The 26,671-nt window shown below is 49.9% G+C and overlaps 1 protein-coding gene across 11 annotated transcripts in view; it reads right to left on the bottom strand.

The window, feature by feature from the left end:
* Positions 1-268: 268 nt before the first annotated feature.
* MBNL1 (muscleblind like splicing regulator 1) overlaps positions 269-26,671 on the bottom strand; it is a 65,345-nt gene continuing 38,942 nt past the window's right edge. For 6 of the 11 annotated variants that reach the window (XM_083868492.1, XM_083868494.1, XM_083868495.1 and 3 more), the window contains 9 exons: positions 20,160-20,330; positions 17,986-18,186; positions 13,258-13,515; positions 12,305-12,358; positions 11,381-11,534; positions 6,164-6,199; positions 5,359-5,453; positions 2,327-2,401; positions 269-1,503 (listed from right to left, as the gene is read on the bottom strand). In XM_083868492.1, coding sequence (XP_083724618.1) covers positions 2,345-2,401; positions 5,359-5,453; positions 6,164-6,199; positions 11,381-11,534; positions 12,305-12,358; positions 13,258-13,515; positions 17,986-18,186; positions 20,160-20,228 — 924 coding nt within the window. In that variant the 5' untranslated portion in view covers positions 20,229-20,330 and the 3' untranslated portion in view covers positions 269-1,503; positions 2,327-2,344. The remainder of the gene's footprint in view (positions 1,504-2,326; positions 2,402-5,358; positions 5,454-6,163; positions 6,200-11,380; positions 11,535-12,304; positions 12,359-13,257; positions 13,516-17,985; positions 18,187-20,159; positions 20,331-26,671) is intronic. The other 5 variants (XM_083868497.1, XM_083868498.1, XM_083868500.1 and 2 more) reach the window with 5 other exon arrangements.

Raw genomic sequence — 26,671 nt, 5'->3', positions numbered from 1 at the left:
TAGATGTACAGTACAATCAGGAAAAAATCAACACATCATTCTTATCTATAAAGCATCTCTCTCTCAAGCATAAAAACTCGCGGTAAACTCGGAGTACGGCGAGTTCTAGAACCGAACCCGCGCCTCTCCCTCCCTGCCCGCCCGGGGCCTGGCCCCGGGCAGCCCCTGGCTGAACAGAGCAAAAATATCCTTTACTGGCTGCAACACCCAAACCACAAAAAGGAATTCCTTTGGATGAATCCATTCTTAAAACTTGAATGCACATCTATTTGTTTGTTTTTTGTTTTTTGTTTTTTTTTTTTTTTTTATTTTGTAAAGGCTTTCTAAGGCTATAAGCAGTTAATCTGAACCAAAAAAAAAAATAAAATAAAATCACATATAAAACTCACCCGAGTATTAACCCACCCGATTTCTACACTAATTAACGTCTCATTTGTCCTATTTTGGTTTGTCATGCATCTGCTGTCAGTGCTTCTGCGTCTTTGTTTAGAGTCACCGCGGGCGCGGGACTTGATGAATTAAAGTGAAACCCATCTCTGCAAAACATTTATAGTCCTTGTGACTGGCGACAGAGGCTATAAATAGAGCAAAAAGAAGTTCCTCAAACATTTGTTACTGTGTCTCAGAAATGGCTCTTCCCTTTCGCAGCTCACCTCATACAGTAAATATGCATAAATACGACAACACAACGCCTTGGGAGAGTTGACAGGTAATATTGTCCGTAAGGGTTGTTGTGCACAGCTGGAGCATCTCTCTGGTGCTGCCCACTGGCTGTGAGGAGCAATTGGCCATTTCTGAGACAGCTTTGGTTTGAAACAGAACGGTGCCCTTTGACTGATCAGTACTCATCAAGTCAGTGAAAACGTGGTTCTGAAAATAACACTGCGGAAATAATACTCTGATGGATGTACAGTCTATGGCACTTCATGAGAATCCTTAACAACGTGGTACTTAAAGCCATTGATGTGCTTTAAAATATACACAGTTGTGGTTTTGCTTGGCACATTCATCTCTGTCAGATTCCTCTCTTCTCATTTCTTACAATCTATTACATTAAAAATATTACTCTTAAACAAAAATTACTGTGCATGCACGCTCTCGTCTATAATGGCAATTTTAAATACAAGGTGCACCTTTGTTATTTGTAAACCTTGAAAGAAATAAACTTACTTTAAAAAATTATATCTTGGTCTACAGACGTACCAATACATAATAGATTTCTGTTTCCAGCACCGTCGGCCTTTCCGGGGAGGGGAAAGGCAGAAGATGCTGCAGGCTTAGACAACAAGATCACCTCAGCACAAATATCAATTATTCAATGTACAAAGTAGATAGGCAACAGTGTGCAGTGGAGTCCCACGGTCTCGCTTCATCTCGTTAACATGCAATGTGTGATGTCACTGCTGAGGGGTTCCCAGTGCTGCTGGACAGTATTTACATACACTATGGCTAATGAGCTCGGCCTCTTCCCTCCCAAATCCGGCCTCTTCGCCTCGATACCATCTGGGGAGGGAAGGGAGAGCACAGGCTGTTCTGGGCACTGCCAGGGCTCACTGCCAGACCAGCCCCAGCTTTACAGGGGCTGTGTCCCTGCAGGAACTCTCCAGCAGCAGAAGCATCCCATCCCACCTGAGCCACTCCATCCATCCATCCATCCCTCCATCCATCCATCCATCCATCCATCCATCCATCCATCCATCCCATCCCAATCCTATCCCATCCCACCTTCAGCAATTCACCCTCCCTGCACCACTCCAGCAGTTTAACAATGTTTATGCTCAGCTGAAAGGGGCAGCTGTGATTACAAACCCACTGTGGCCAAAGGGTCAATCCTCACCCTCAGAAATAATTCCATTATGGCCAAGGAATTCAGTAAAAACATGACAGAAATAGAGCACAGGAGAGAGGAAGGTAGCACAAAGGAGGAGCCATCCTGGGATGGGATGGGATGGGGTGGAATCTCACAACTACAGGAGAATTATGAGTTTCCAAACCCAGGAAATGCTGGGGTTCCAAATTTTAAGGTTTAAAAGCCATTCTTTCTGAAGAGAACCTGATGGAATCATCCTTCCCCTCAATCTGCCCCTCAGCTCGGGTCAGAGAGAAAAAAACCTCTGTGAACCCTGATTTTGCTGGGTGGGCATGTACAAACTAACACAGAAAATGTGGCCACAGGAGCCCCCTCAGAGGGGTCAGAGCCTCCGCCCCCAGAACTCACTGGTTTTCTTGGAAAGAAAATAAAAACATTCTGTCCCGCACAGCAACAAATTACACACATGAGAGTAAAAAAAAATAAAAATACAGCAACAACACATTGGGAACTTACTGTTTGATGACCAAAAGTCTACATCTGTGTAACATACTTGTGGCTAGTCAGATGTTCGGCAGATATTATGGGTATCTGCAGGTAAGAAATGTAAACAGTGAGTGACACGTGCAGTGAGCCCACCCAGAGGCACAGCATTTGCTACAGAACATCAGTCTGGGAAAGGGAGGATCAGCTGTCAGTTGGTGGATTCTATATTGTAACTATAAGTTAAAGTCGACTGAAGTGCTACAATAGCGACTTACAACTGGAAAACACTGGGTTAAGTACTACTGGACAAATATAAATAAGTATTATTGGTTGTTCAGGAAATAGGAGAAGTTAACATCTACAAGTCATGCAGTGCAGTAATTGAAAATAGCCCTTTTTGTTGGCCTACACAAAATTCTGTGCTTTCAGCGTCTCAGATGATGAATTCTACAGTGGCCTTGTTTCAGTGTGATTTTGTCAAGTGTTCACTGCTGTCACTGTCCTGGGTTTTGAATGCCAAACCTATGATGCCCTGAGCTTAATTTTCATGGCTGGTGAAAACCCCTGTGTGAGAAGAGCTCTGCCCTCCCCACAGCCCCGCGGAGCAGCCGGCAAGCAAAGCCTCCCCAAGCAGGAAACTACTCCCAAAAGTTCAGCTGCACAAACAGGACTGAGCTCGTGGCTCCCTCAAGTGCCCACCAGCCCAGGTGGCCGTTTAAAACTCCAGGATTCCCCTGGAGCCAGGTGCCAGCAGTGACACTGACAGGTGACACTGCACTGGTGTCAGTCACAGTGGCACTGCAGCCCTGCAGCTCCCAGGGCAGCAGATGTGCCCAGGCACAGGGAACTCTGCTGGGGCCAAGACACAACCTGGGTTTGCACAATCCCAAAGGGCTGTGGCACTTGGAAAGAGCCTTTTTTACCTGCTGGGCACCAAGGCTGGCCTGTGAATCTGCCCAGTAAAGAGAACAGGGAGGGGGGTTTCTTCTCAACTAACTCACTGGCAGGTCCTGCTGTTGTTTTTCCACCCGTGTGCCCTCTCCTCCCCTGGCAGCTCACACACCACAGCATTGCCAACTCCACAGAAATGGGCTTGGAGCAGAATGAAGCTTCTCATACCATGTTTTCCTACTGCTGCAGGACAGGCTGTGGCACCCGACTGGAGCAGCATCAGGGGCAGTGCTGGCGAGCAGACCAAGGACCTTCAGCCCCAGCCCAGGAAGGTGAAGGGCCAGACCTTTAGCCTTTGGCATGCAGGCACACGGCATTGGGGGGCATTAAATACCTTCAGCATTGCTCACGTGGCATATACATATATGGCTATATATGTATATGTGGAGGTTTGGCTGCAGAACTGCACTAAGTGTGTTATGAGGCTCTGGGGAGGAAAGGCATGAAATGACCAGATTCTACAGCAGCAGGTTTTCCCTGTGATCTACCTGGGAAGTGTGTGGTGACTAACAGAGAAATGATTTTAAAAATAATGATTTTTTCTGTGGCTTGTCTTGTCCTCACAACCCTGAGGACATGCACAGGACACAGAGACACACTGAAAGTAACTGTCAGGTGCAATAAACTGCAATATTAAGAGACTTTGGGCACACAGGAGGTTGCCAGCTGTGGTGACATGTATGGTACCCCTGCCTACGAACCAGCTTTTCAAAACACCAATTCTTAGGCCAAGTCTAAAGCCCTGAGTGAGCTGTTCATTCAGCAAACATTTCTCAAGAGAAGAACGTGCTGGCTGCTGAGCAGACTAACCTGGGTTGTTTTTGGGATTCTACAATGTCCAGGTCCCTTTGGAGCTCGGGCTGTGCACGCCTAGGTGTCACTGCAATGATGCCACTTGGGAATTGTATTTTTGAGAGATGAGGAAGCAGACAGGTTAACGAGGGACGTACAGCTGGGGCAGCACAACGTGGTAGTGCTCAACAGGGAAAGGTGCAAAGGCTCATAGCCAAAGGCCCTGGGCTCACTCTGCAGCTCTGGGTGTCCTGAGGCAGGAGCTGAGTGCATTAGGGAAGCCTGCCCTGCCATAACACTGACATTTCCCTGCACAGCTCGTCCCACACACAGGAGCACACCTGCACAAGGCTGAGGAGAACCTGGAGTTCCCTTTCCTCAGGGGCACATATGTGATCCCACTGAGCTGGAAGCAAGACCTGCATATCAGACCAGAACTGACACTCCATGGCAGGGACAACTAACTGCCCAGTAAATCTCGAAAAAATAATTTGCTTTTAGAAGAGGAACAGGAGGCTCTTTAAAAACGTTTTTATTGTTGCACTTTCAGCCAGGTGTTGTACAGGAATCTGCCCTTCTGACAGTCCTGTGCTCAGGTGCAGCTCCAGCCCCTCCTCTGGCCCAGGGACTCATCTTTAGAGCACTGGTTCTGCCTTTCCTGGGAGCCCTTCTAATCACTTAGGTGGTAAAGCATTACTCTCATTTTCCTGAAATACATCCAAACACGGCAATGACTGGGGTGGCTATAGAGAAACAAACCCAGACTCCAATGGGAATTTTCTTAACTGAGCTCTGTTTGAAGCAATGGGCCATTCCAAAGAGAATCACTAGGCTGGAACAAAGGTTTCAAGGAAGTTTCTGTGTGGCCCATGCTCACAGCACTTTGTTTTATGCTTGGAAGAGGAGAGTCAGAACATGTTTGGACTGCTAAACTCAGACTGTAGGAACCTGCAACCCCTCTGCACAAAGGCTCCCCTGGCTTTCCCTGAGTTCTGCACTGAAAGGAGCTGTTGGCTCCACAGAAACTGAAATAAATCATGGCTTTGTGTATTATCCCTCGCTCTTTGCATCCCTGAGAGCAGAAACAAGCAGCGTGGCCCATAAATGTCAAGACTGAGTCAGAAACTCTACTGTCAATTATTTTTAGCATCAGAAATGGAACTGCAGCACCTTTGGAGCACGGCTGAGGGCTGATTAAGCCGTGCTGCAGCCCTCTGAGAGAATGTGTAGGCCAACAAGAGGTCAGATCCAAACCCCCATGCTCATTAAAGCACCGATTTCGAGTCGTCTGTAAGGAACAAAGCTGTAAATTAGCAAACCTGGTTGGCTGTGGCTGTTGCAGCGAAGGGAACACTTGTGGCAGATGTTGTTGCTGCAGACACAGTGGCTGGCGTAGCACCGTGCACCATGGGAACTTTCGGAAGGAAAATCAAATAAGCAAACATACAGAAGAGTGGAGCAGTATGGGACCAGAGCGACACGTGGGAGGGTCATTGAGCATGGTTTTACCACAGCGAAAAGCCCGAGACATCATTGCCAGCAGTGACATGCAACCACAGTGCAAAGCAGGACAACATTCCGGGAGGGAGGGGAGGCAGATGGGAGAAAAAAAAAAAAAAAAAAAGGGGAAAATGCTTGTTACCATCAAATCAAGAAAATCCACACAAACAAGCTTAACTGTTTCAATATGAAAAACAATAGGAGAGGTTTGTTTTTTTTTTCAACGCCCTTATATTTACAATTTTTTTTGCCTTTTAAAAAATTCAACCCAAATATTTACTGCTAACGGAAATTAATCTTGTAGAAGGACAGAATGCAGCTAACGTGGCTATGGTAAGATACAGTCTTTAGTTAACACAAGATAGTTTCTAAACACTGGAACTCATAGTCCAGTCAAAATCCACCAAGGAACAATGTGCAATTAAAAACTGCTGTACAAAAATTAACGTCTAGTGTCCATGTCAATTAAATAAAACAATCCCATTTAATTGACAGGTGTTAGTGCAGGAGGCTCGGGGAGATGGACTGGCACAGGGGCTGTACATTAAATCTAGCAGTGGATTTTGAGGGTCTGTGAGCTGCACCACAGGTTTAAGATAATCAAGAAACAAAGCTGGCACCTACCAACACTTGTAGCGGGTGTCATGCACAATATTGAGCCTGCTCATCATGCATTGCAACAGGAAGGTGGATTTGGAAAGGGAAAAGAATTAAAACAACCCATCACACGTGTAATTAGAAATTTCATTTGAACAAAGAAGAAAAATTGTTATTATGGGCACAGTGGCACGTAACTGTCAGCACAATCAAACCATACAATAGCACAGTGATCCGTTAGAACGAGGCCTCAGGGACGGGGCAGAGGATGGAGCTGGGACTGTGCTGGCCCCAGAGCACAGCCAGGAAAACCTTCCCCAGCTCTAACTCACAGCTCCTGAAGCCTTGCTGCCTTTTCACACAAGCCTTGCCATGGTCCTTTCCCTGCTCTTCTCAGACCAAAAGAGATACTTCAAACTCAGCCTGCCTGGAGCCTGCAGTGCCCAGAGTGAGGCCAGCAGGACCTGTCCAGGCAGATGGACAGTGGGAGTGACAGAGCTCTCCTCTCCTTTCACTCTCCTCTCCCTTTCCCTCTCCTCTCCCTTTCACTCTTCCTCTCCCTCTCCTCCCCTCCCTCACAGCACCTCTTCACCCTCTTGTTCCACATTTTAAGATGTATTTTAAGCTGCTGGTGCCTGGGCTCACAACCCCAAATCCCTTCAGACCACACAACAACAAAGCACCTGGAGAGTTCTGCCCTACGACCAGAGCCAGGAGCAGGAAGGTGTTTTTAGGCTCATTCTGGCATAATTTTTAAGCATCACCAAGTTGGCAATTCTCTTCACATTACACAGCAAAATCCCTTCCACCAGACTGATCTCACAATCTTCTAGTTTTGCTTCTAAGATGCTAAACATATAGTGATCTTCCAGAATATCCATTTTGAATAAACTACTTACTTTTTAATTTAACAAATGACATTTATTAACACTGTTAATGATGACTGACACAGCAGAAACTGAAATAAGCTGTGAAATGTGGGAGTGAGGTTGCAGTGGAAATGGAAACACATCCCAGCAGGAAATGCTGCCTCCCTGACATCCCTGGACTGCGCTGGGACAGGGAATGGCTCCAGCCCTGCCAAGCACTGGAGGAGATGCACAGCCTCAGGAACATTTATAACTGGGCAGGGAAGAAGTTGACCAGTTTAATCACTGCTGGGGCCAAGGTTATTCTCTATCACTGCTGTATCTGTGAGGCAACAAAAGCAAGGGCATCATCACGTTTCCTAATTACTCCTCTGTGTCAGGGAAGAGACTGAGAACACCCACAAAGAAAGGGTAAAGGAAGGTGCCTCTCCTGACCTCCCCAGGCACAAACCAGGGCTGAAGCCAATGGGATCATTTGCAAGATTAAAAACTGGAGCAGCATTTGGCTAAAAAGTACAAATAGTAAGCAAAAGTGCTTTCTTGGTCCCTCTCCTAGGCTCTCAGTGGGTTACTGGGGGTGCAGAGAAGCAGCTCTGAGCTGTGTCTCTGCAGAAGTGTTTGCATGGCTGAGCACCCTCCATCAGAGCTGCACCATCACCCCAGGCACCAGTGTCTCTACAGGCTGCACATGAGCTGGGGATTTACAACGATTCTGAAATATCCCTGCAAAGCTTTGCAGTTTAAACGCTCCCAATTTCAGCCTGAATGATCATCATTAACATTATGACCAGTGCACACAGTTTTTGAAAGGGAATTTAAGCAAATGAACATGAGGCAGAAAGTAGAACTCTTGCTGGGGTGGCATAACACCCAAACACAGAAAATATGCTGTATGACCCTCTTATCAGTAATAAAAATTATTTTTGCTATGATCTTAACATTCAGCTTGACTTCAGAAGCTTTGAGTGACTAATAAGAACACATGAATAATGAATATGCACTTTCAATGTTCCCTGGCTGTTTGGCACAAGGCAGGATTTTAATTTGAGGATGTTCTGACGTAACTGACCATAAACTTCACAACCAGATTATTTCTGCAGAACAATAAAGATATTTTTATGAATATTCTAGTTTTACTGTTGTTCTCATTATTTTTTTCTCTTTTCTCCCTTGTATTATTCCCCTCAGTCTATTTTTCTGCCCAATATACTAAAGCCCAATTAAAAACAACACTCCAGACAGCACAAGCACTCCTGTGGAGGTGAGCACTGGGGTGTGACCTTTCCCTCCCCAATATTTTGGGGGAGAGCAGTGGTTTTGCACAGGCCCAGCAGCCCCAGGGAGGAAAGTGCTTTAGGAAAGCCTCTGGGCACTGAGTCCCTGCCAGGAACAAGGGGGTCTCCGGTGCTGAAGCTGCAGTAATTGAACAAACACACAATGGGTTAACACGGTGCAGAGGTGCTGCAGCCTTTCCTCACTGCTGGGTTCAATCCTGCCTGTTCCAGCTGCACCACAACACCAACTCCTGGGAACATCCTGCCAACCTGAGCCCTTCCTCTGGGGGATCTCACTGCTGGAGGACACTCTGGTCACCCGGGGACACACCTGGGGCAGAAGAGCTGCCCTGGCACTCCTGAGGAGACGGGGAGCTGAGGCACAGGGTGGGCACAGGCAGGGACAGGATGGCACCCAGCTGCCCACAGGAGCACCCTCCAGCCAGGACATGGAGCAGGTAAAACCTGAGCACCTGGAGCTCTGCACACTGACAGCAGGAGGGTCACCCACCTGTGCTGAGGTGTGCTGAGGTGGCAGGCAGGACCAGGGACCAAACCAGGCCATGGACACCACCAAGGCTGCAGAGCCTCTGACTCAGCAAACTAACTCCCCTTCTTTCCACAGCACAAATGTTCCTGGTCCTTTCTTGCAACACCCCTAAACTCCCCTCTCAGCCTGGGGACAGCTCCAGCAGCCAAGGTTTCAGGGACACCTCAAGGGCAGCTGTGCACAGAGGGAGCTTCACTTGAGAGAGGTGACAGGAATGTCTGAAGAACATTTAATCACTTAAGGCGTGCTGGAGGGCAGTGTCCACTCCCAGGCATGGATGTTCCCTGGATGTGCTCCACATCCCTGGCACACAGCCAGCCAGAACAATGCCTGACAATTCAGAGGAGGTGTCTGAGGCTCCCTGGAATACCAGTGGGTATCGATATAACATGAGGAGTGGGGTGCCCTGCAGAGAGGAGGGTCCTGCCCAGATCTGCCCACAGGGGACCAGCCCTGAGCACACCCACCCTGTGTAGGTTCTGCAGGTGTCCTGCCCTCCTGCATTCTCTGCCTGGAGCAACTAGGAACACAACTGAGCCTGAACCTGAAAAATGTGACTTTAATTCAGATCCATCTGAGCTGCCCTGGCCCTGCTCCGTGGCCCTGGAGCTGGGGGCACCCACGCTCTGTGCTCTTCGTGGCTCCGCAGGGACAGATGGAGAAACTCTGTTTCCAGGTGACTGTGCCAAACAGGAACTGATCCCAGTTTATTTGAAGTGGGAGAAACTAAAAAGGGCAAGGTGCTAAAGGCATTTTTCAAACTTTTTGGAAAGTACTGGATTACTGGAAAGCTCAAACTGCCGCTATCTGAAAAATATAAAGAGAGAATTTATAATAGCTCAAGCTAAAAACTCCCTGATTTTAATTGTGTAACAAATACTAAACTTCAGTGGTCAGGAAAGGTCTAATGAAGCTCATGAACCACTGCCAAGCTCATGGAGGTTTCAGTGTGGATCTGCTGGAGGAAGAGCTGAGGTAAGATGTGTCAAGAGCTGATGGGAAAGACCCCAGTCTGTGACGAGGTGCAAATGGAGTCTGGCACACATTAACCACAAGCCCAGCTCATGAGTTCAAAAGGGAAACACAGAGGCAGCTCCAGCATTTCCAGAAACCATCCAGCCCCTTGCTGCTTTCATGGAAGCCAGGAAATTGCACTTTACAGACTGCACTGGTTATGCTGTGCCAAAAGAGATCTGTGAATTGTTTAACATTCATAGGGAGGATTCTGAGTCTATCTGGATGAGGCTCTGAGCAACCTGGTCTATTGGAAGGTGTTTCCCCATGCAGAGGGTTTGCAATGAGGTGGTCTTTAAGGTCCTTCCCAACCCAAACCACTCTGTGGCACCATATGCATTTTATATGGATTTTAATAGGGCTAAGGCCTATTAAATGGGCTAGGGCCCATCTTGCTATTGACTCCAGCAAGCTTTGCAACATTTACTGATACATTTCAGTGGCTGCAATGCATTTTTGCATTATTAAAATGCACTAGATCAAGAAACTGATTTTTGTGCCATTTAAAGTACACATGTTGGTTGTATGCCCGACCAAGACAGAATAGTAAAGGGCATTATACTGATCTCCTGGGAACATACTTGCTGAAGATGTTTAGGATAAAATTCTTTAAATTTTTGGGTAAAGACTGTTTGGCTGTATTTTTTTTCCTTTCCCAGTTTGCTTATGAAGGGATGTCCTCAGAGACTCCTTCCCATTTCTGAGTGCAGATCTACCAGCTCCTGGAATGATGGTGCTGCTTTAGTGTGGGCTCAGGTGTAACAAACTACCTCAGCTGTGTAACTAAGGGCAGATGCTCCAGGGACGTACCAGAGATCATTTCTCACACAGTGCCATCAGCAGAACCAGCACTTTATGTCCCATCACTAGTCCTGTGAAGGGATTTCTGCTTGGTACACAGTACAGGCATCAACTCTTCAGCAATTGCACCAGGACAAGTGTAGAGATCTCGGCTGAGAACAAGCACTTGGCTTTACTCAGCCCAAGACCAGCCCTGAGACATCAGTGGTTGATGCCCAAACTGTGACTTCTTGTGTAGGTTTGTGATTTCACCTGTGAAACTGCCTGTGCTGCCTGGAATCACTGCACCTCATTAAAACCTCATTAAAAAACCCCTCTGTGTGTGTGACTCAGAGCCACCACTGCCAAGGCCAGGGGGTCTTACAGGGAAACAAGCACAACAGCTGAGGGATGTGGAAGGAAGAGCAGTTAATCCAGGGAAAGAGGAACGAGAGAGGAGATTTCAAATTCTGATTTGGGGTGACAGAGCGTGATGCTGATTTTGTGTTAGACTGGAAAACACCCACCCAGCTTCTGCGAGGAGCAGAGAGAAGCCAGTGCCCCCACAGGCAGCCCCTCCTGTACCCAGGGACATGGGGGACTGCTGTACCACGGCTGGAGGAGCTGCCTGTGCCTGGCACCCATCACCTCCAGCACACACCACCTCTGCCACCAGCCACCAACAGCTGCCTCCTACTGTGCTCGTCCCACAGTCCCCCCTCTGCCTCCCCTGAAAAGCTGCCAGTGAAGCACTTACCTGGTGGGAGAAAGGCTGTATGCTGCTGTAACTGCATGTTGGCAAGAGCTTGCTGGTATTGGAAGATACCAGTGTTAAAGACTGCGGTGGCACCATTGGTTTTTTCAAGCGCAGGCCTCTTTGGTAAGGGGGGAAGTACAGCTTGAGGAATTCCCTGAATGGTGGATGGGGATAAAAATAAAGTCCAGTAACAAAAAGAAAAAAAAAAAATAAAAAGGGAGGGGGTGGGTGAGGTATGGAGGAGGATGGGAGGGAGGGAAGGGAGGAGAAAAGGAGAGAGAAAAAAGGAAAAAAAAGAAAAATCAGTAGAAGGCAAAACAACCAGGCAGCACCATGTTTCTCCATGAGCAAGCAAGCGGCATAGCAGACTGAACTACCAAATAAAAGGCGAGGGAACAGCTTTCCAGGGAGCGCCGTCTGCCGACCACCGGAGCGGCACAGGGAGCGGCGGGACGGCCGCGACGGGCACCGGCATCAGTACCACAGCACAGGAAAGCTGGGGCTGGCCCGGAGCCGGGCCCTGGGGCAGGCAGCACTGCTAGCTCCATGAGGATCACAGGTAGAAGCCATGTTAATCGTCACCGTCCGGGGCCGCGGTGACACCCCGCTCGGTCCCCCAGCGCTGCCCGGGCATGCAGAGCGCGCTGCATGCCGGCCCGGCCGCCTCCGCGCCGCCAAGCCATGCCAACGCCCCTGGCCGGCACCCGGGAGGGACACCAGGGGACACGGGATGGGGACAGGGACGGGAAGGGGCTGGCAGGGTGCGGGGGCGGCTGCGGGGAGGGCACCCAGCCCAGCCTGGCCGCCCGCACGCCCTTTGCCGGGGACGCGGGGAGGGAAACCGGGACGTTTCTACACATTAACCCCAAACTCGACTCTAAGATACAGCTACATGCCAAGCTAAAAGGTGAAAGGTCATAGTACCAGGTCAAAGGTTGCCTCGAGGGGTCGCTTCAGTGATTTGACAGCCGACTGAGTCTTAATTAGCAGGCAGCGAGCACATGATGGCAATGGCCAGTGGGGTCAAGCGCATTAACATAAACAGCAAGCAGAGGTGCGTCATGGGGGCAGCAGTGCATTTGGGGAGGTGAGAAAAAACAAATAAAAACAAATCACCGGATGCCGTGTACAACGGTAACAAGACTAGGCATGCACGGGCCCGAGGGGCGGGGCAGCGGGGCAGCAGGGGGTGCCCCCAGCAGGGTGGGCAGTGGGCTCAGGGCCGGGCAGAACCGGCCCCCAGCCCTGCCGGACCCCGCCGGGAGCCCGCGGGCACCGCCTGGCCCCGCCGCCCCCCTGTGCTCTGCTTCCCACACCCACGGGCTCAGCACAGGCAGGACCCTCTGCCACCACAGCCCCCCAGTGCTGCCCTCGCCTCGCCACCAAACCAGCTCCTCACTGGGCCCACACCTGGCTGCTACAGCTACGGAGGACAAGCCACTGCCAGCCCTCGGGGACACGGGACGGGGACAGCAGGAACACGGTCAGATCCACTTCAAACTACACCTCTACAAACACAGGCTACAGAAACTAAACACAGATTACCTAACTGTGCAGCTGGACAGAGACACCTCTGCCCACACACAGACACACAGCCAACCAGGGACACGAGGAGCCCACACGTACAGACACACACACATGTACACACCGAGGTACACACAAGGTACTCCGTACATCAGCAGGCAAAATTAGTCAAACACCTCAATGGTCTGGAACTACTTCAGAGCAGATCTGGCACCACATGCTGAGAAAGCTCACTGCACCGTGTAGTGACCGGGGTCCCCAGGCACACACACCCTCCTCAGCGAGGACAGACACACATCCACCATTGCCTCTCCTCAATGCACATCTAAGTCCAGAAGCGCTCCCACACTCACCATGGCAGCTGCAGTCGCTGCTGCTTGGGCAGCTGCAGCTTGGTTAACCTGGTACTGGGCAGCCTTGATCTTGGCTTGCAGGTGTGCAGGAGGGTGAAAATATTTGCACTTTTCCCGGGAGCACCTCCCTTTGATGTAATCCATGCAGACGGTGACCGTGTTGTCGTTGGTGTCGATCATGGCGCTGTCGGCGGGGTGAGCGAACCGGCAGTCGTTCTCCCCCCTGTTGCAGTTCCCACGCTGGTACTCTCGACACACCTGTGACACCAGGAAAAGAAAGTCACTTTTAGATTTGGTGAGGAGTGCTGCAGGCACGGCTCAGAGCAGAGACAAGCTTGCTGAAAGCCTGCCATGAGAGCACCATGAGGAAGGGGGCCTGGCCCAGGCTGTGCACTGCAGTGGGATGGAGGGCTCAGGGACCTCCAGCAGAGGCTGGCTTCTCCAGAGCCACTTCTGATGCCAAGGAGCATGAAAACCCACTGTGATCAGAGCCAAGCACACAGCAGGTGTCATGCTGGCCCCCACTTAGCTGCCCATGGGGCTGTTTCTGTCGCCTGAAATGTGCTGTGGCTGCTCTCAGGCACCACCCAGGCACCCCGAGGTGCTCAGCCATGCCCTGCTGTGATCTGGCCAGGCTCCATGTGCTCATGAAAGTGAGTGGATGGTATTTGGTCGCCCCCAGGGAGCCCCACCGGGCGGGTACTCTGTGTCTGTGTGCCCCCACCATCCAGGTGCCTGCCAGGAGACAGCAACCCAGGGCCCAAGGTGGTATCACAGCCCCTGTGCTGCTCCACCATCACCCTGAGCAGCCAGGAGGAGAGGAATAGCACGAGAAGCCCCTGCTCCCATTCACATACCAGCAGCCAGATGGAGCTGCAGGGCTCTGACACTGCAGCTGCCTGGGTGACAGTCCCTGCAGTGTCCCCGAGCCCACACAGAGCCCCGGGCCTTGGTGACACAGCAGTGTCACCAGTGTGATGACAGATACCTGCCCCCCTGCACACCCTGTGTCTGACAGACTAATGTGGGCTCCTGTCATGGTCAGTTCTCCCCAAACTGCCAATAAAACACACTCAGCACTCTGGTTTTCCAAAAGCCATAGGAAACAAAGGGACAAAAGCAACCGGGGCTGCATAAAAATAAAACCCTTTAGTGGATGGAATTTCCTGTTCAAGGTGGGTGCCTGTGAGCTTGAATCATCAGTATTTCCTCCAGGACCTTGGCTCTGATCCCTGCAGCAACCCAGGCTTGGTGGTGGTTTGGTTTCCCTTCACACCAGTCCTGTGGCTGCTGTTTAACCCTTGTGGCCAGCGCCACCTGCCCATCCTCTGTGGTTATGAACTGATCCCCTGCAGGACCAGGACCAGGACCAGGACCAGGACCAGGACCAGGACCAGGACCAGGACCAGGCTGGGTGTGGAAACATTTGTCCAGGGTCACTCCTGCATGATGCTGTTTACAGGCTTTTGGGGGTGTATTTGCACTGCAGCCACACGAGCCAGGCCCAGCCCCTCATATGCCCATCCCCTGCCCTCCTGGACAGATTCTGCAGGGCACCACAAACACCTCAGGCAAATTCCTGGGCTGGAAAATAACCACAGGCCTGCCAGGTAATCCTGCAGCCAGATCCCTTCCCTGGTCCAGCCCCCTGCAGTGGCACATGGCAGCCAGCACAGCAGTCCTGATCACCCAGAGCTGACCAGCCCCAAGAACTACCAAGTTTCTTCTTTCTGGCAAAACATGGCACGTAAGAAGCAAACAAGAAACAGCAGCTTGGCTGTGGTCACTCCTGACTTTGGAACACTTCTAATAGAAAATGATTGCATTCCAACAGAAACAGCTGTTTTTGATAAAGTGTTAGGCAATTCCTTTCCCTCTCAATTCCCCCCTCCTTCTTGCATCTTTTCTAGTTCACTGAAGAGCCACACTTTGTTCAAGATCTTTCCTGCAGGGGAGGAGTGTGAGGAAAGCTGTGGAAAAGCCTCAAGCCATGACATTTCCATCCTGAGATGTAGATTCCTTACAGGAGTGGCTGAAAGCACTGGACACCCAACACCTGCATGCTGTTGGTATGAAATCCAGATGAAAGCAATCCCACTGCCAGCAGCAGTCACCAACCTCACTTTACCAAGGCTCACATTATTTGAGCAGACACAGCACTGCCCAACAGCCTGCCTGCATCCCTGAAAACCCCAGGTGTGCCTACTGAGAGCTTTCAGCCTGGGAACAGCCTGGGTCTGTATGCACAACGTGTGCTGACCTCATTCCTGTCAGTGGACATCACTCTTGAAAATAAATATTTAAAATTCTAAGCAGAACCAATCATACTCCAAGATTAGATGCTAACATCATTGTGGTTATTTTTCTCCAGGACAGTTCCTTCCAAGGGAGAGTGAGTGGAGCCTTATAAAGCTCTGAGCATGCCATAACAAATGGCAATGCCACAGCTGCAGCTCCCTGGAAGAGCAGGTAGACACTGCTGGCTCCTCTGGGAGGTAATAGCCAGATCATGCACAATCTCCAAAATCCACTCTGCATTTCTGTAGATTATAAAGTGCATTCAAATATCTTTGTGTTCATAAAAATGACATGCTTGTTTAGTGTTTGGATACTAAATTTGGATACTCCAGATCAGATGATGACTGTACTGGAAAACATTTGTAAATTATGTTCTCACCTACATGTTTCACTGCTTAAACTGGATTTGCAGAAGGGAAAAACAGTATTGTGACCCTGAGAGTGCTACTCTAGCATTTCTCATGCAGAGGAGTTTGGCTCAGCAGTGCATCACTTCTCTGAAGAGCAATACCAAGAGAATGCAGTGTCTGGATGGCCAAATCCTGCATGCTGAGGTCCCAGCCATCATCAGCTCCCCGTGCACAGCAGTCACAGCCTGCAGCCAGCACCAGGAATGCCCTGGAGGGGCACACCAAGGGGTGCCCCTGCTGCCCTGGGTGCCTGGGGACAATGGGTGCATCCTGCTTATGATCAGGATGCTTTTGAGCCCTCATGTCCCACCCTGACCAGCCCACGGGCACTGCAGGGCTGGAAGCACCATCAAACACAGCAGCTGATCTTGGCAGCACAACCCAAAGGGTTCCCACCACAGGGATCCTCCTCTCCACACTCATTTCCAAATCCGTGATGATTTATTTATGAATTTACCTAATTGCATTTTGGTTTAAATCCACCTCTGGCAGGTGTCCATCGGGAAACAGAGTCCCTCAAGGGAAAAACACCCCAGGGTGATTCCGAGCAGCCACCTGTGTGCCAGCTCAGAGCTGGGCACGGCTGCCTCCCCTGCAACCTGAGCGTGCTTTGGGGAACGCTGCCCTCGGGGAAAACATCTCTAAAAAGGGAAATGATGTGATCCCACAGGAGGGTGACCCGTGGTGATGTGAGCTCTGGGAATAGTGACAGTAGCAGCGGGAAGTGCTGGCTGCCAGATGACCCTCCACACTCCTCCCAGCTCAGCCCTTCTGAGCAGCAGCTCGTCAGTCAGGGATGCAGCTAAGGAAAAGGAATTAAATTCCCTGGGAAGGAGAGTTAATCCCTGCTAGTGCAGATGCACAGGCAAAAAGAACAGAGTCACAAATACAGAAGGCTGCATAAACCAGAGATCCTTCTTGCTCCTCCCAGCGTGCTCCCTGAGCTCAGTGACCAGACCCACTGCCACTGTCACACCAGGGTGACAGCAGGGCAGCCTGGCACCTCAGCCTCCCCCAGCACTGCCTTTTAACCACCTGACCCTGCCAGGGCTGCCAAGCACCTGCTCTCAGGCTGTGCCCATGGGCTGAGATCTGTGTTCTCAGGCTGTGTCCACAGCTCTGCTCCCAGGCTGTGATCTACACTCTCAGGCTGTGCTCCAGGCTGTGCTCCACACTCTCAGGCTGTGCTCCAGGCTGTGCTCCATGCTCCCAGGCTGTGCTCCAGGCTGTGCTCCATGCTCCAGGCTGTGCTCCAGGCTGTGCTCCATGCTCCAGGCTGTGCTCCAGGCTGTGCTCCAGGCTGTGCTCCATGCTCCAGGCTGTGCTCCATGCTCCAGGCTGTGCTCCAGGCTGTGCTCCATGCTCCAGGCTGTGCTCCAGGCTGTGCTCCAGGCTGTGCTCCACACTCTCAGGCTGTGCTCCAGGCTGTGCTCCATGCTCCAGGCTGTGCCCCAAGCTCACAGAGCTGGCAGCACGTCCCTGGCTCCCCGCCCAGGCTGCAGCAGCACCGATAAGGTGCTGAAAACACTGTCAGGCCTTTCAGATAAGAAAGATTGGGAGCAGGGAGAGCAGCAGCTCGAGAGCACCGACACTCGTCAGGGCTGCAGTGAAGGTGATAACCGGGGGTGGGAGGCCAGCAGGGGAGTGTGGGCACCCTCTGCCCAGAGCCAGGAGGCCGAGTCACCTCCACCCCAGCAGCTGCAGCTCTGCACCTCTGCCTAGAGCTCAGTGGCTGTGTCCCAGCGTGTTAAAGCCTTCTGGGCATACACTAACAGCTGCTGCCATGACCATTCCTAAATGTTCCCGTTTCTTTCTGCAAGGGAGGGTCAGAAGCAGAGTGGCAGCCTGAACTTACTGTGCAATCACCCAGTCACTCCTCGTTCTTACCCTCACAAAGACACCACATTACCAGCCCAAGCAAAACCCGAGTTATTTGCTTTCACAAGGAAAGTATTTCATATCTAGGAGACATAACAAGTGATAGCACTTGTGACAGTCAGCTCCAGCACGCAGCTCCTACCTCCAGCCTGTCTGTCCTCATCAGCTTCTGTGCAGCGGCGGCAGCGGCGGCGGGGACGGGCACCCCGGGGTTCCCTGTCACCAGCATGGGGGCCGTGGGCAGGATCTCTGCAGGGACCAGCCCCGGGGACACCGGGCCCAGGTAGGGGTTGAAGGCGGCTGACGCGTTGGTGGCCAAGCTCGGTGCGACAGAAAACATGGGCTGCAATGGGAGACAGGGAAAGAGACATTAATGTTTGTGCTTGCCCTGCTGTCACCAAAACGACTCTCTGGCCACCCCCTTGTGCTGAGGGGGGTGAGTTTCTGCTGCCATCTGTTGTGTTTGTGGGTCACAGGGAACGCTGTGCAGTTGTTGCACAGAGGATACGGGACAGGTATCCCCACCAGCCTCTGCTGGTTCCCCTCCTCCAGCTTCCCTGCACACCCATGGCACGGGGCAGCTCCTGGGGCAAACTCCCGGTGGATCCACATTCCAGCAGTGCCATAAGGAATGACAGACCCTCTGTGGGGTCACAGAGACTCTGGGGCTACCAGGGGGACGTGGCCATCTTCCTCTCTCGGGGAAAACGCATCTGAGGGCCCTGACAAAGCATCAACTACACTTGACTTCAGGCAAAGCTTTTCTGACCCTGGTGCAGCCAGAGCTGCCTCAGGAACTCCTGGGGTTTCACACAGCCACAATCCTTCTGTTTTACAGAACTCAACAGGCTGCCCATGCAGATACTCAGACACTCACTGCATCAGGGAGATGCTTTAGTTAAACTAAAACATTAAACCAGTGAAAGAAAGAGCACATGCAAATACGATTTTCTTTTGTTTGTTTCCATGTTTTCAAAAAATAATCAAGTGCCCTTGTGGGTGTGAAGATAATTGGGTGTAAAGCCTAAATAATGCTGTGAAAACCCAACACAGAGCTGCTACACTGGAGAAAGGATTAAATAACTCTCCTGCCCCCAAATGCAGTCTAACTGCCAAATAAAATTCAGCCAGGAGTGTTTGTCTTTCACTATCTAAATAAAGCAGTTACTCAAGGCATTTAGGTTTTCCTCCCCAACTAATTTTTAGAGGGAAAAACAACTACAGAGTTCACACAACTCTTTCTGTTTCATATCAATTTAAGGCAGACAGCAGAGAACAGTGCATGTTTCTGTATTCCTGAGGAAATGACTGAATTGTTTGGAAGTAAGAGACATTGGAAATAATGAACAAAAACATGCAGGGATTACTGGAGAAAACAGAATGAGAGTTGTGTAAATGGGTATAATTTTTTGTAATGAATGGTTCTTCATTCATGTGAATGAAAAACAACTTGGCAAATATTACAGGAAATTAAATATTACTCTTAAATACACTATTAATTAACTGCACTTTTCATTACTGGGCTATCAGCTATGTAAAAATGAACTTTAAAATAGAACCAGTCTGTTAGTGTGTAACTAAAGAGATGTGCATGTTTGATTTCAGCCCAATACACTCAGACAGACACCTGTGTGTCCACTGCACAGCAAATAAGATCACCCCATTTATTTCCTACTGTGCTTATTTTATAGCAATATAAATATCCTGCAGCCTTTTGGCCACTGCAGAATCAGAGCATGTTATCAGAGCCACCTGGCAGGGCTCTGAAGCTCACAGGGACACTGTGATGTGCTGCACAGGTGGGGACAGCCCTGTCCCACAGCCCCATCAGGGCACAGAGCCAGCCCAGCTCTGCTGCCCCACGGGCTCACACTGAGCCTGACTCCCCCTGAACTAAAGCTCAATTCCAGCAAGCAATGAATGCTCTGGGAAAGCTCCCTTGAGGGAAGGGAGAACACCCAGTAGGCATCTTCTCAAAGCCAGGAGTTTCCTGGAGCACACGATAGTGCAAAGGAAATTAAAATCTCACGCAGGTCATTCACTTTCCAAACTTTGAGAATCAAGTTGCAAAAGATAAATTAAATTTCACTCGCTTTCCAAACTTTGAGAATCAAGTTGGGAAAGATAAATTAAATTAACCCAAGATTACTGAAATTAATTAAAAATACTACTCCAGGCAAGGCAGAATTAAGCCACACAAAGACATCCAGAGGGGCATTTCAGCACAGCTGATTCCCCTCCCATTCCCGAGCTGTGTGGGGTTTCCCTGTGCTGCCTGTCCTCAGCCCAGCCCTGGGGGAAGCCTGCAGCACTTACCACGGGCTGCAGAGGGGCTCCAGGCATCATGGCATTGGCCAGCTGCATCTGCTGGGCCAGCATGGCCATGTTCTTCTGCTGGATCAGGTTATTGCGGCCATTGATCTCCAGCTGCGTTTTTAAGTGTGGTGGTGGGTGAAGATATTTGCAGTTTTCCCTTGAACATCGACCCTGCAGAAAAGAGAATGAGCACAGCAGGATTAGAAGCTGCATTTCTGGTCTTTATGCCACGGGCTAAAAGCAAACACAAGCAGACTGCAGACACATTTAGCAGATACCTGGAAAATGAGATCTTACATGAGTACAGTGTAACAGTCAGAGCTAATTACTGCTAAAGGGGTAAACGGAACTGTAACATGTGTTGCTGGAATCAGAGGAGCAGTTAACCAACCTGATCCTGAAATCCAGACTAAACTCAGTGTCCTCATTTCAGTGCTGGGGTATTTAGGCTGTTCCACAAGTCTCTGGATGAGATCCAAAGCCTGGCAGTACGTGTTGTACACCCCAACCACTTAATGTACTTCATACACTCAGATGCTTTAAAGCCATAAAAAATCATTCCTGTGATCTAATGTAATGTCCTCTGGCTCCCAGGAAACAAGGAGCCTCTCTCCTTCCCCACTGAGACCAGCATTTCTATCCACCCAGGAGATGGTCTTTAAGGAAAGCTATTTACCCAGAGTTAAAGACTATCAGCATATTTAGCCCCAGGTAAATTGTGCTTATGCTTAGCTATCACCAGCTACTATCAAAACACTTACATCCTCCTTGTCTGCATGTAGCTCTGGAGCCCAGGGCACCTTTAACCTTCAATCTTTTTAAATTTACAGATCTTAACAAATTTCCCAAAAGAAATGCAGACTTGTCTGTCTGGGAGCAGGGTTTCTCATCTCATTTTTATTCCATGGACCTTTACAAATGGTCCCCAGAGCGCCCAGGAGCTGGAAACCACAGGCTGGAAACCACAGGCACAGACCTCAGCAGAACACGGGCAGCATTCATGCCTTGGCCCTGCAGTGAGCAGTTCCTGGGTACCCTGTCACTGGGTCCTGCTAACTGCAGTCAGCACAGTTCAAGGCAGATTTTCATCTCTCTGAACCTTTTCTGAACTCTCTTCCAATCACTACAATAAATTCAGAGGTGGCAATGGATTGTCCTGATGGGCCACTCCAGCACACTGGGGGATTAACCCAATCCTGCTGGACTAAACCCCAGGACAAACACTCCTGAGGCTCCCCAGTACGTCCCTGTGTCCCAGGCACTCCCACATGGTGCTTTGCAGTGACAGGCAGTGCCCAGCTGAGCTCAGTGCCAGCCCCTCTGACCACTCTGCAGCAGCCACACACAAACTTTCCACTCCTATCCCAGGCATGGCAGCAAACACACATTTGCTTTGCTCTCCTTGCAGCAGTACAGCTTTTAATCTCATGCTGCCTCTCCATTTCTTTTTTTGGTGTTTAATACACAGATTTATTTCCTACTCTGCACAGTTCACTTTCATAAGTGAGGAAATGCCATCCCCTCTGGATGGGAGCAGGATGTGCCTGTCCTTGCTGTGCTCAGCCTCCTGTGACACCCCATCAGGTGCAGCACGGGGCTCAGCACGGTCTGGTGGGCAGGAGCTGGACTGGGAGGGGTTTTTCACCTTGTCTTCAGAGGAGCAGGAACATGTTCCTGCCCCCAGGCACCTTCCCACAGGGCAGAAGCATCCCCAGCTACACACCATGGCTTTACTCCCTCAAGGCACTTTGTGTGAACACTTACAGACTTGTGGAAAACAAGGCAAACTCAGACAGAAGAAAACGACCAATCATGCTTTGGAATAAATCACTCCCAAAATTCTACATTCTGAAAATACAGGGTATTTCTAGCAGACTTGGATCCTCTGACAGGTGTGTTGGATGGTGATGGTACACCTGGGTTTTTCACACCTGCACACAGGTGAACAGGAGTGTGCCCATTCCTGTGTGGTCACCACCAGGCTCTTCCCCACAACACCAGTTTTCTGGGAAGCACAGCACACTCTGCTCTTAACATCCCACACTAAATGTCAGGAATACAACTGCAATTTTTTTCTCTCTGATAATAATCTCCTTCCAGAAAACACCCTGATTGCATATTTAATAATGGAAAAGCTTTCTTGGGATTCCCTTCTGAGACTGCAAGCTCCTTTACTCACTGAGTCTGTGACTCTGTAATTTTAAGTAGTTATTCATGGCCAGACCTACAACCCTCTAGCATTATCATATTATATCTCATATATCAATTTCTAATATTACCTCCTATGGACAAAAAAAAGATTTTCTTGTGGCCAGCAGAGACTCCAGTGAGGGCTGCACATCCCACTGCCTCATGTGGACACACACCAGCCCATCACTATTGAACAATTATCACTGCCTGACATAATTCTCAGTCAATTTGTTGGAAAGACGGAGATTGATTTAATTGATGTTGATTAATTAGGCCTAATTTTATTTGGTTTTTTGCTTATATTTATACTTTAAGTAATTAGTTTATACATATTGCAAAAGTTAAGTTTTTGATTGGTAGTGATTAAATAATAGCTTACTTTATGCTATATTAGTATATTGTAAAAGTCATATTGTTTTGTAGTGTTTAGGGGTTTTTTTATGATTTTAGGGGTTTTTTTGTTGCTTGTTTGTTTTTAACAGTTCTGCTAGGAACATGCTGGCTTTGTCTTAGTTTTTAATTATAAGATTAATTTGAGAGCTCTTGTGTCTTTTATTTTTTAACTATTCTTTAGCTACCTTGGACCCTTTCTGGGTGCTCTGGTGATGCTGTGGTACTAGCTGTGGTACTGCTGAGCTGTGGCTGCTGTGCTGGCATTCCCTCAGCCCGGGGCTCTGCCTGGGGCTGGTTCCCCTGAGCTGAGGATGCCAAAGCTGCAGAACCAGCAGCCAGGGCTCACCAGTGCAGCTGGAACACACCGACTTCTCCTGGTCCAAAACAAACACACAAACACCTCCCTCTGTCAGGGAGGACAAATTCCTCCTGGCCCGGCGCCTTTGAAGCCGAGCAGGAGGATGATGGCTGCTACATTCCATCAACCATTGCCTGTAAATGGTAAAACTATTTACCCTGATGCCCGTGTGTTTCACAAGAAAACATTTAACTCCATGTAAGCTACGGTTTCCTTTTGAAAAATAAACTGTTCGCTTTGTGCTGAGGCTGCCTGCCACATCCAGAGAAACCTTTTCCATGTATTACAGGGAATAATGTTACTGCTCTGGGCCAGAGCCAGAGCTGGGGCAGTGCTCACCCTCCACCCTGCAGCTCCCCCAGCTCACAGCCTGCCATGGAGGGGTCCTGGGTTTGGACCCCTCTCAGAGCCAGCAGAATGCCAGCTGGGGGAAAACACACATCTCTAGGGCAAGGAACTGAGGGCAGCCCCCTGTGTCAGCTCCCTCCAGGGCTGCTGCTGCTGCTGGGGCACAGGGATACTGATGGCAGCACTCTGTTGACGCTTTTTAAAGTCAATCCTTTCATGTAAAAACACACCAAAGTGACCACTTAATGACGTCTTTGTGTGTGATTCTTGTACATAAAAGCCTCAACCCCTCTAATGGATCATTTGGCTTGCACAGCTAATAGCGCTCCTACGGGAGCTGTCCTGCTGCCATGAAACACAACAGGATTTAAAAAAAGAAAGAAAAAAGCAAACAGAGCAAGCGGACTGCCAGCACAAAACAGAAGGAAAGACACCAGCTCAGCAGCAAAACCCTCCCTGCTGCTCCTGCTGTCTATGGGTCCCTCCTCCTCCTCCTCAGCCCCGAGGAAGCACAGGATGATCCCCAGTGCCACAACAGTGACATGAGGATGGGGATGGGGACAGGGATGCAGATGGGGACATTCACACCTCTGACACTTTTCTTTGCACCCACAGTGATGTCCAGCCCTAGGCACTCTAACCCTGGGTAAGGTGGCTGCTGGGATACCCCCAAATGACCCCAATTCTCATTCCATAACAGCATTAGCATATGCATCAATCACATATGGATGTACGAGTACTTATACAAATTCTTTTACTTTCATAAATTTTATTTATATTTATGTCTTTAAAATTTTACATGCTTTTAAAATTGATATAAATATTCAGTACAATTTGTGGTTGATCTTGGTATTTGTATTTTGTATTACAAACTATAAATGTTTGTATACCCCAATGTCTGTGTAGACACAACATATGTATCAACCCATCAATATCTTTATTGACACTCCCAAACACACAAACTCTGCAGCCTGAGATTGAGCAACAGTTCATTTCCTCCCCAGCACCCCTCCACTGCCCCCAGCCAGTGCTGTCCCCCAGGATATGAGGGAATCACATTTTTCCAGGTGGGTACAGGCAGAGCAGCCCCCCAGCCCGAGGGGCTGTGTCCCCCCAAGGGGGGCACGAGGGTCACAGCACCACTGGGAACCACGAGCTGCTCCCAGGGAGAGCTCCAGCTGCTCCTGGAACTTCCAACGCTGCCAAATCCCTCCAGAGCAATCTCTGCTAATCCATATGATCCTCACTCAGGCGTATAACAACTCACAGTTTAAGAGGAGAATGAAGGAATTTTCTGTCCAGACCAAGTAAAACACGCAGGAGATTTAATCTGTTTATCGGTGCAGATTCCCGTGGTGCCCAGCAGAAGTGGCCAGAACAGTGGGATGCTGAGCAGGTCCTGGGATTCCTGTGATCCCCACTCTGCTCACAGCTGGAGTAATCCCAACACTGTCAGTAATCCCCCACAGTGACTCGACAGCCACGACACAGAACCTGCACAAGAAATCTGCCCTGGAACACACAAAGCAAGTGAGCAGCAGGAGAGGAGTGAGGCAGCATCACTGAGCTGATCCCTCTGCTCAGAGCCCAGGACTGAGCCCACCACTGTGCCCCCAGCCTGGGGACCCCTGAGAGCTGCCTTTGGCTCCCAGAGATGCCCAGTGTGCCCCCAGCCTGGGCACCCCGAGAGCTGCCTGTGGCTCCCAGAGATGCCCACACTGTGCCCCCCAGCCTGGGCACCCTGACAGCTGCCTTTGGCTCCCAGAGATGCCCACACTGTGCCCCCAGCCTGGGCACCCTGACAGCTGCCTGTGGCTCCCGGAGATGTCCACAGCCTGCCCCCAGCCTGGGCACCCTGAGAGCTGCCTTTGGCTCCTGGAGATGCCCACACTGTGCCCCCAGCCTGGGGACCCCTGAGAGCTGCCTTTGGCTCCCAGAGATGTCCACAGCCTGCCCCCAGCCTGGGCACCCCGAGAGCTGCCTGTGGCTCCTGGAGATGCCCACACTGTGCCCCCCAGCCTGGCCTCCCCCTGCCCCACCAGACAAGAGCCGTGGCCCTTCTGAAAGCACCCACAGCCCCCATCTGCAGCTGGATGCCACCAGGGACAGTCCTCTTCCAGCTGTGAACAAGGGCTTGGGGTACACAAAACAAGGACCAGGTGGGAGAGGGGGAAAGAGGAGCAACCCCTTAGCCTTGATGCACTTGTACCCCTCACAACACACAGAACTTTCAGCAGGGTATTTTCACAGGGGGGGTGCTGAAGCTCTCCTGCAGCTCCCACTGGCAGCCTGGCACAGAGTGAGACACAGATTTGAAAAAATCCCAGCTGATCTTTTATAGTAGATTAAAGAACATATACTGTATGTTAGAAAGTATTCCAAGCAGTACTTTAGAATGTACGAGAATTTGCATTTTAGAAGACATTTAGTGAACGCTGAATGCTGTGTCTGTTACCCTTTCACATATATCCGAGCACCACAAGTATAGGAAACCTTTGGTATACTCAGAAAAAAAACTAAAAAAAATAGCCTAAACAGCAGAAGAACAAAGCTAAGAGGACAGATAAAAAAGAAGAACACAAAGTCTAAAATGCAGTCCCAGGAGGCACTGAGGGAGGCAGCCAGGGCAGGCTGTGTGCCCCACACCTCGGCTGCAGCTGCAGGTGACGTGAGGACAGGACTGCAATGCTCCGGTGCCGACGTCAGCGCGGGCACGGCCAGGGCAGCGCTGAGCAGCACAGAAACCAGCATCAATAAATGCTTCCCTGCTGCCCAAGTGCACACCAACCAACAGCCTCCTCCCTCGGGCTGAAGGTCAGCGGCTGCTGGTTTTATGTCTGCAGTTTTACGGGAGAGAGGCTGCTCTAAAAGCATTGCTGAGAACTGCGGCCCCACGCCCCAGACGCTGGAAATCACTGCTGGAATCGTGTCCTGAAATGACAACACAGCCACACGTCTGGGGTTTTATTGGCAGGGTTTATACAAGAATTATATCTTTCCCTGTTTTCTTGTTAGCCTTTTAAGTTGTATTTTTCCCTTGTTTTTCGGCAAGTACAGCATCTTGACATGCTGTTTTAAATATAATTTAAATATTATTAGTATGCATTTGTCAGGCAAATATATTATTGATTGAAAAATAATGAATTCCCCAACATTATTGGGAGAAGTAATTATTAAAATACTATTTTATTCAAGTGAAGTTAAATGATAAATTCTGACTGAA

This window comes from Zosterops lateralis, assembly GCF_965231275.1.
Source record: "Zosterops lateralis genome assembly, chromosome: 10".
NCBI classification, from domain to species: domain Eukaryota; kingdom Metazoa; phylum Chordata; class Aves; order Passeriformes; family Zosteropidae; genus Zosterops; species Zosterops lateralis.
Note: the sequence above shows the minus strand (reverse complement) of the source record. Positions and strands in the feature narration are given on the sequence as shown.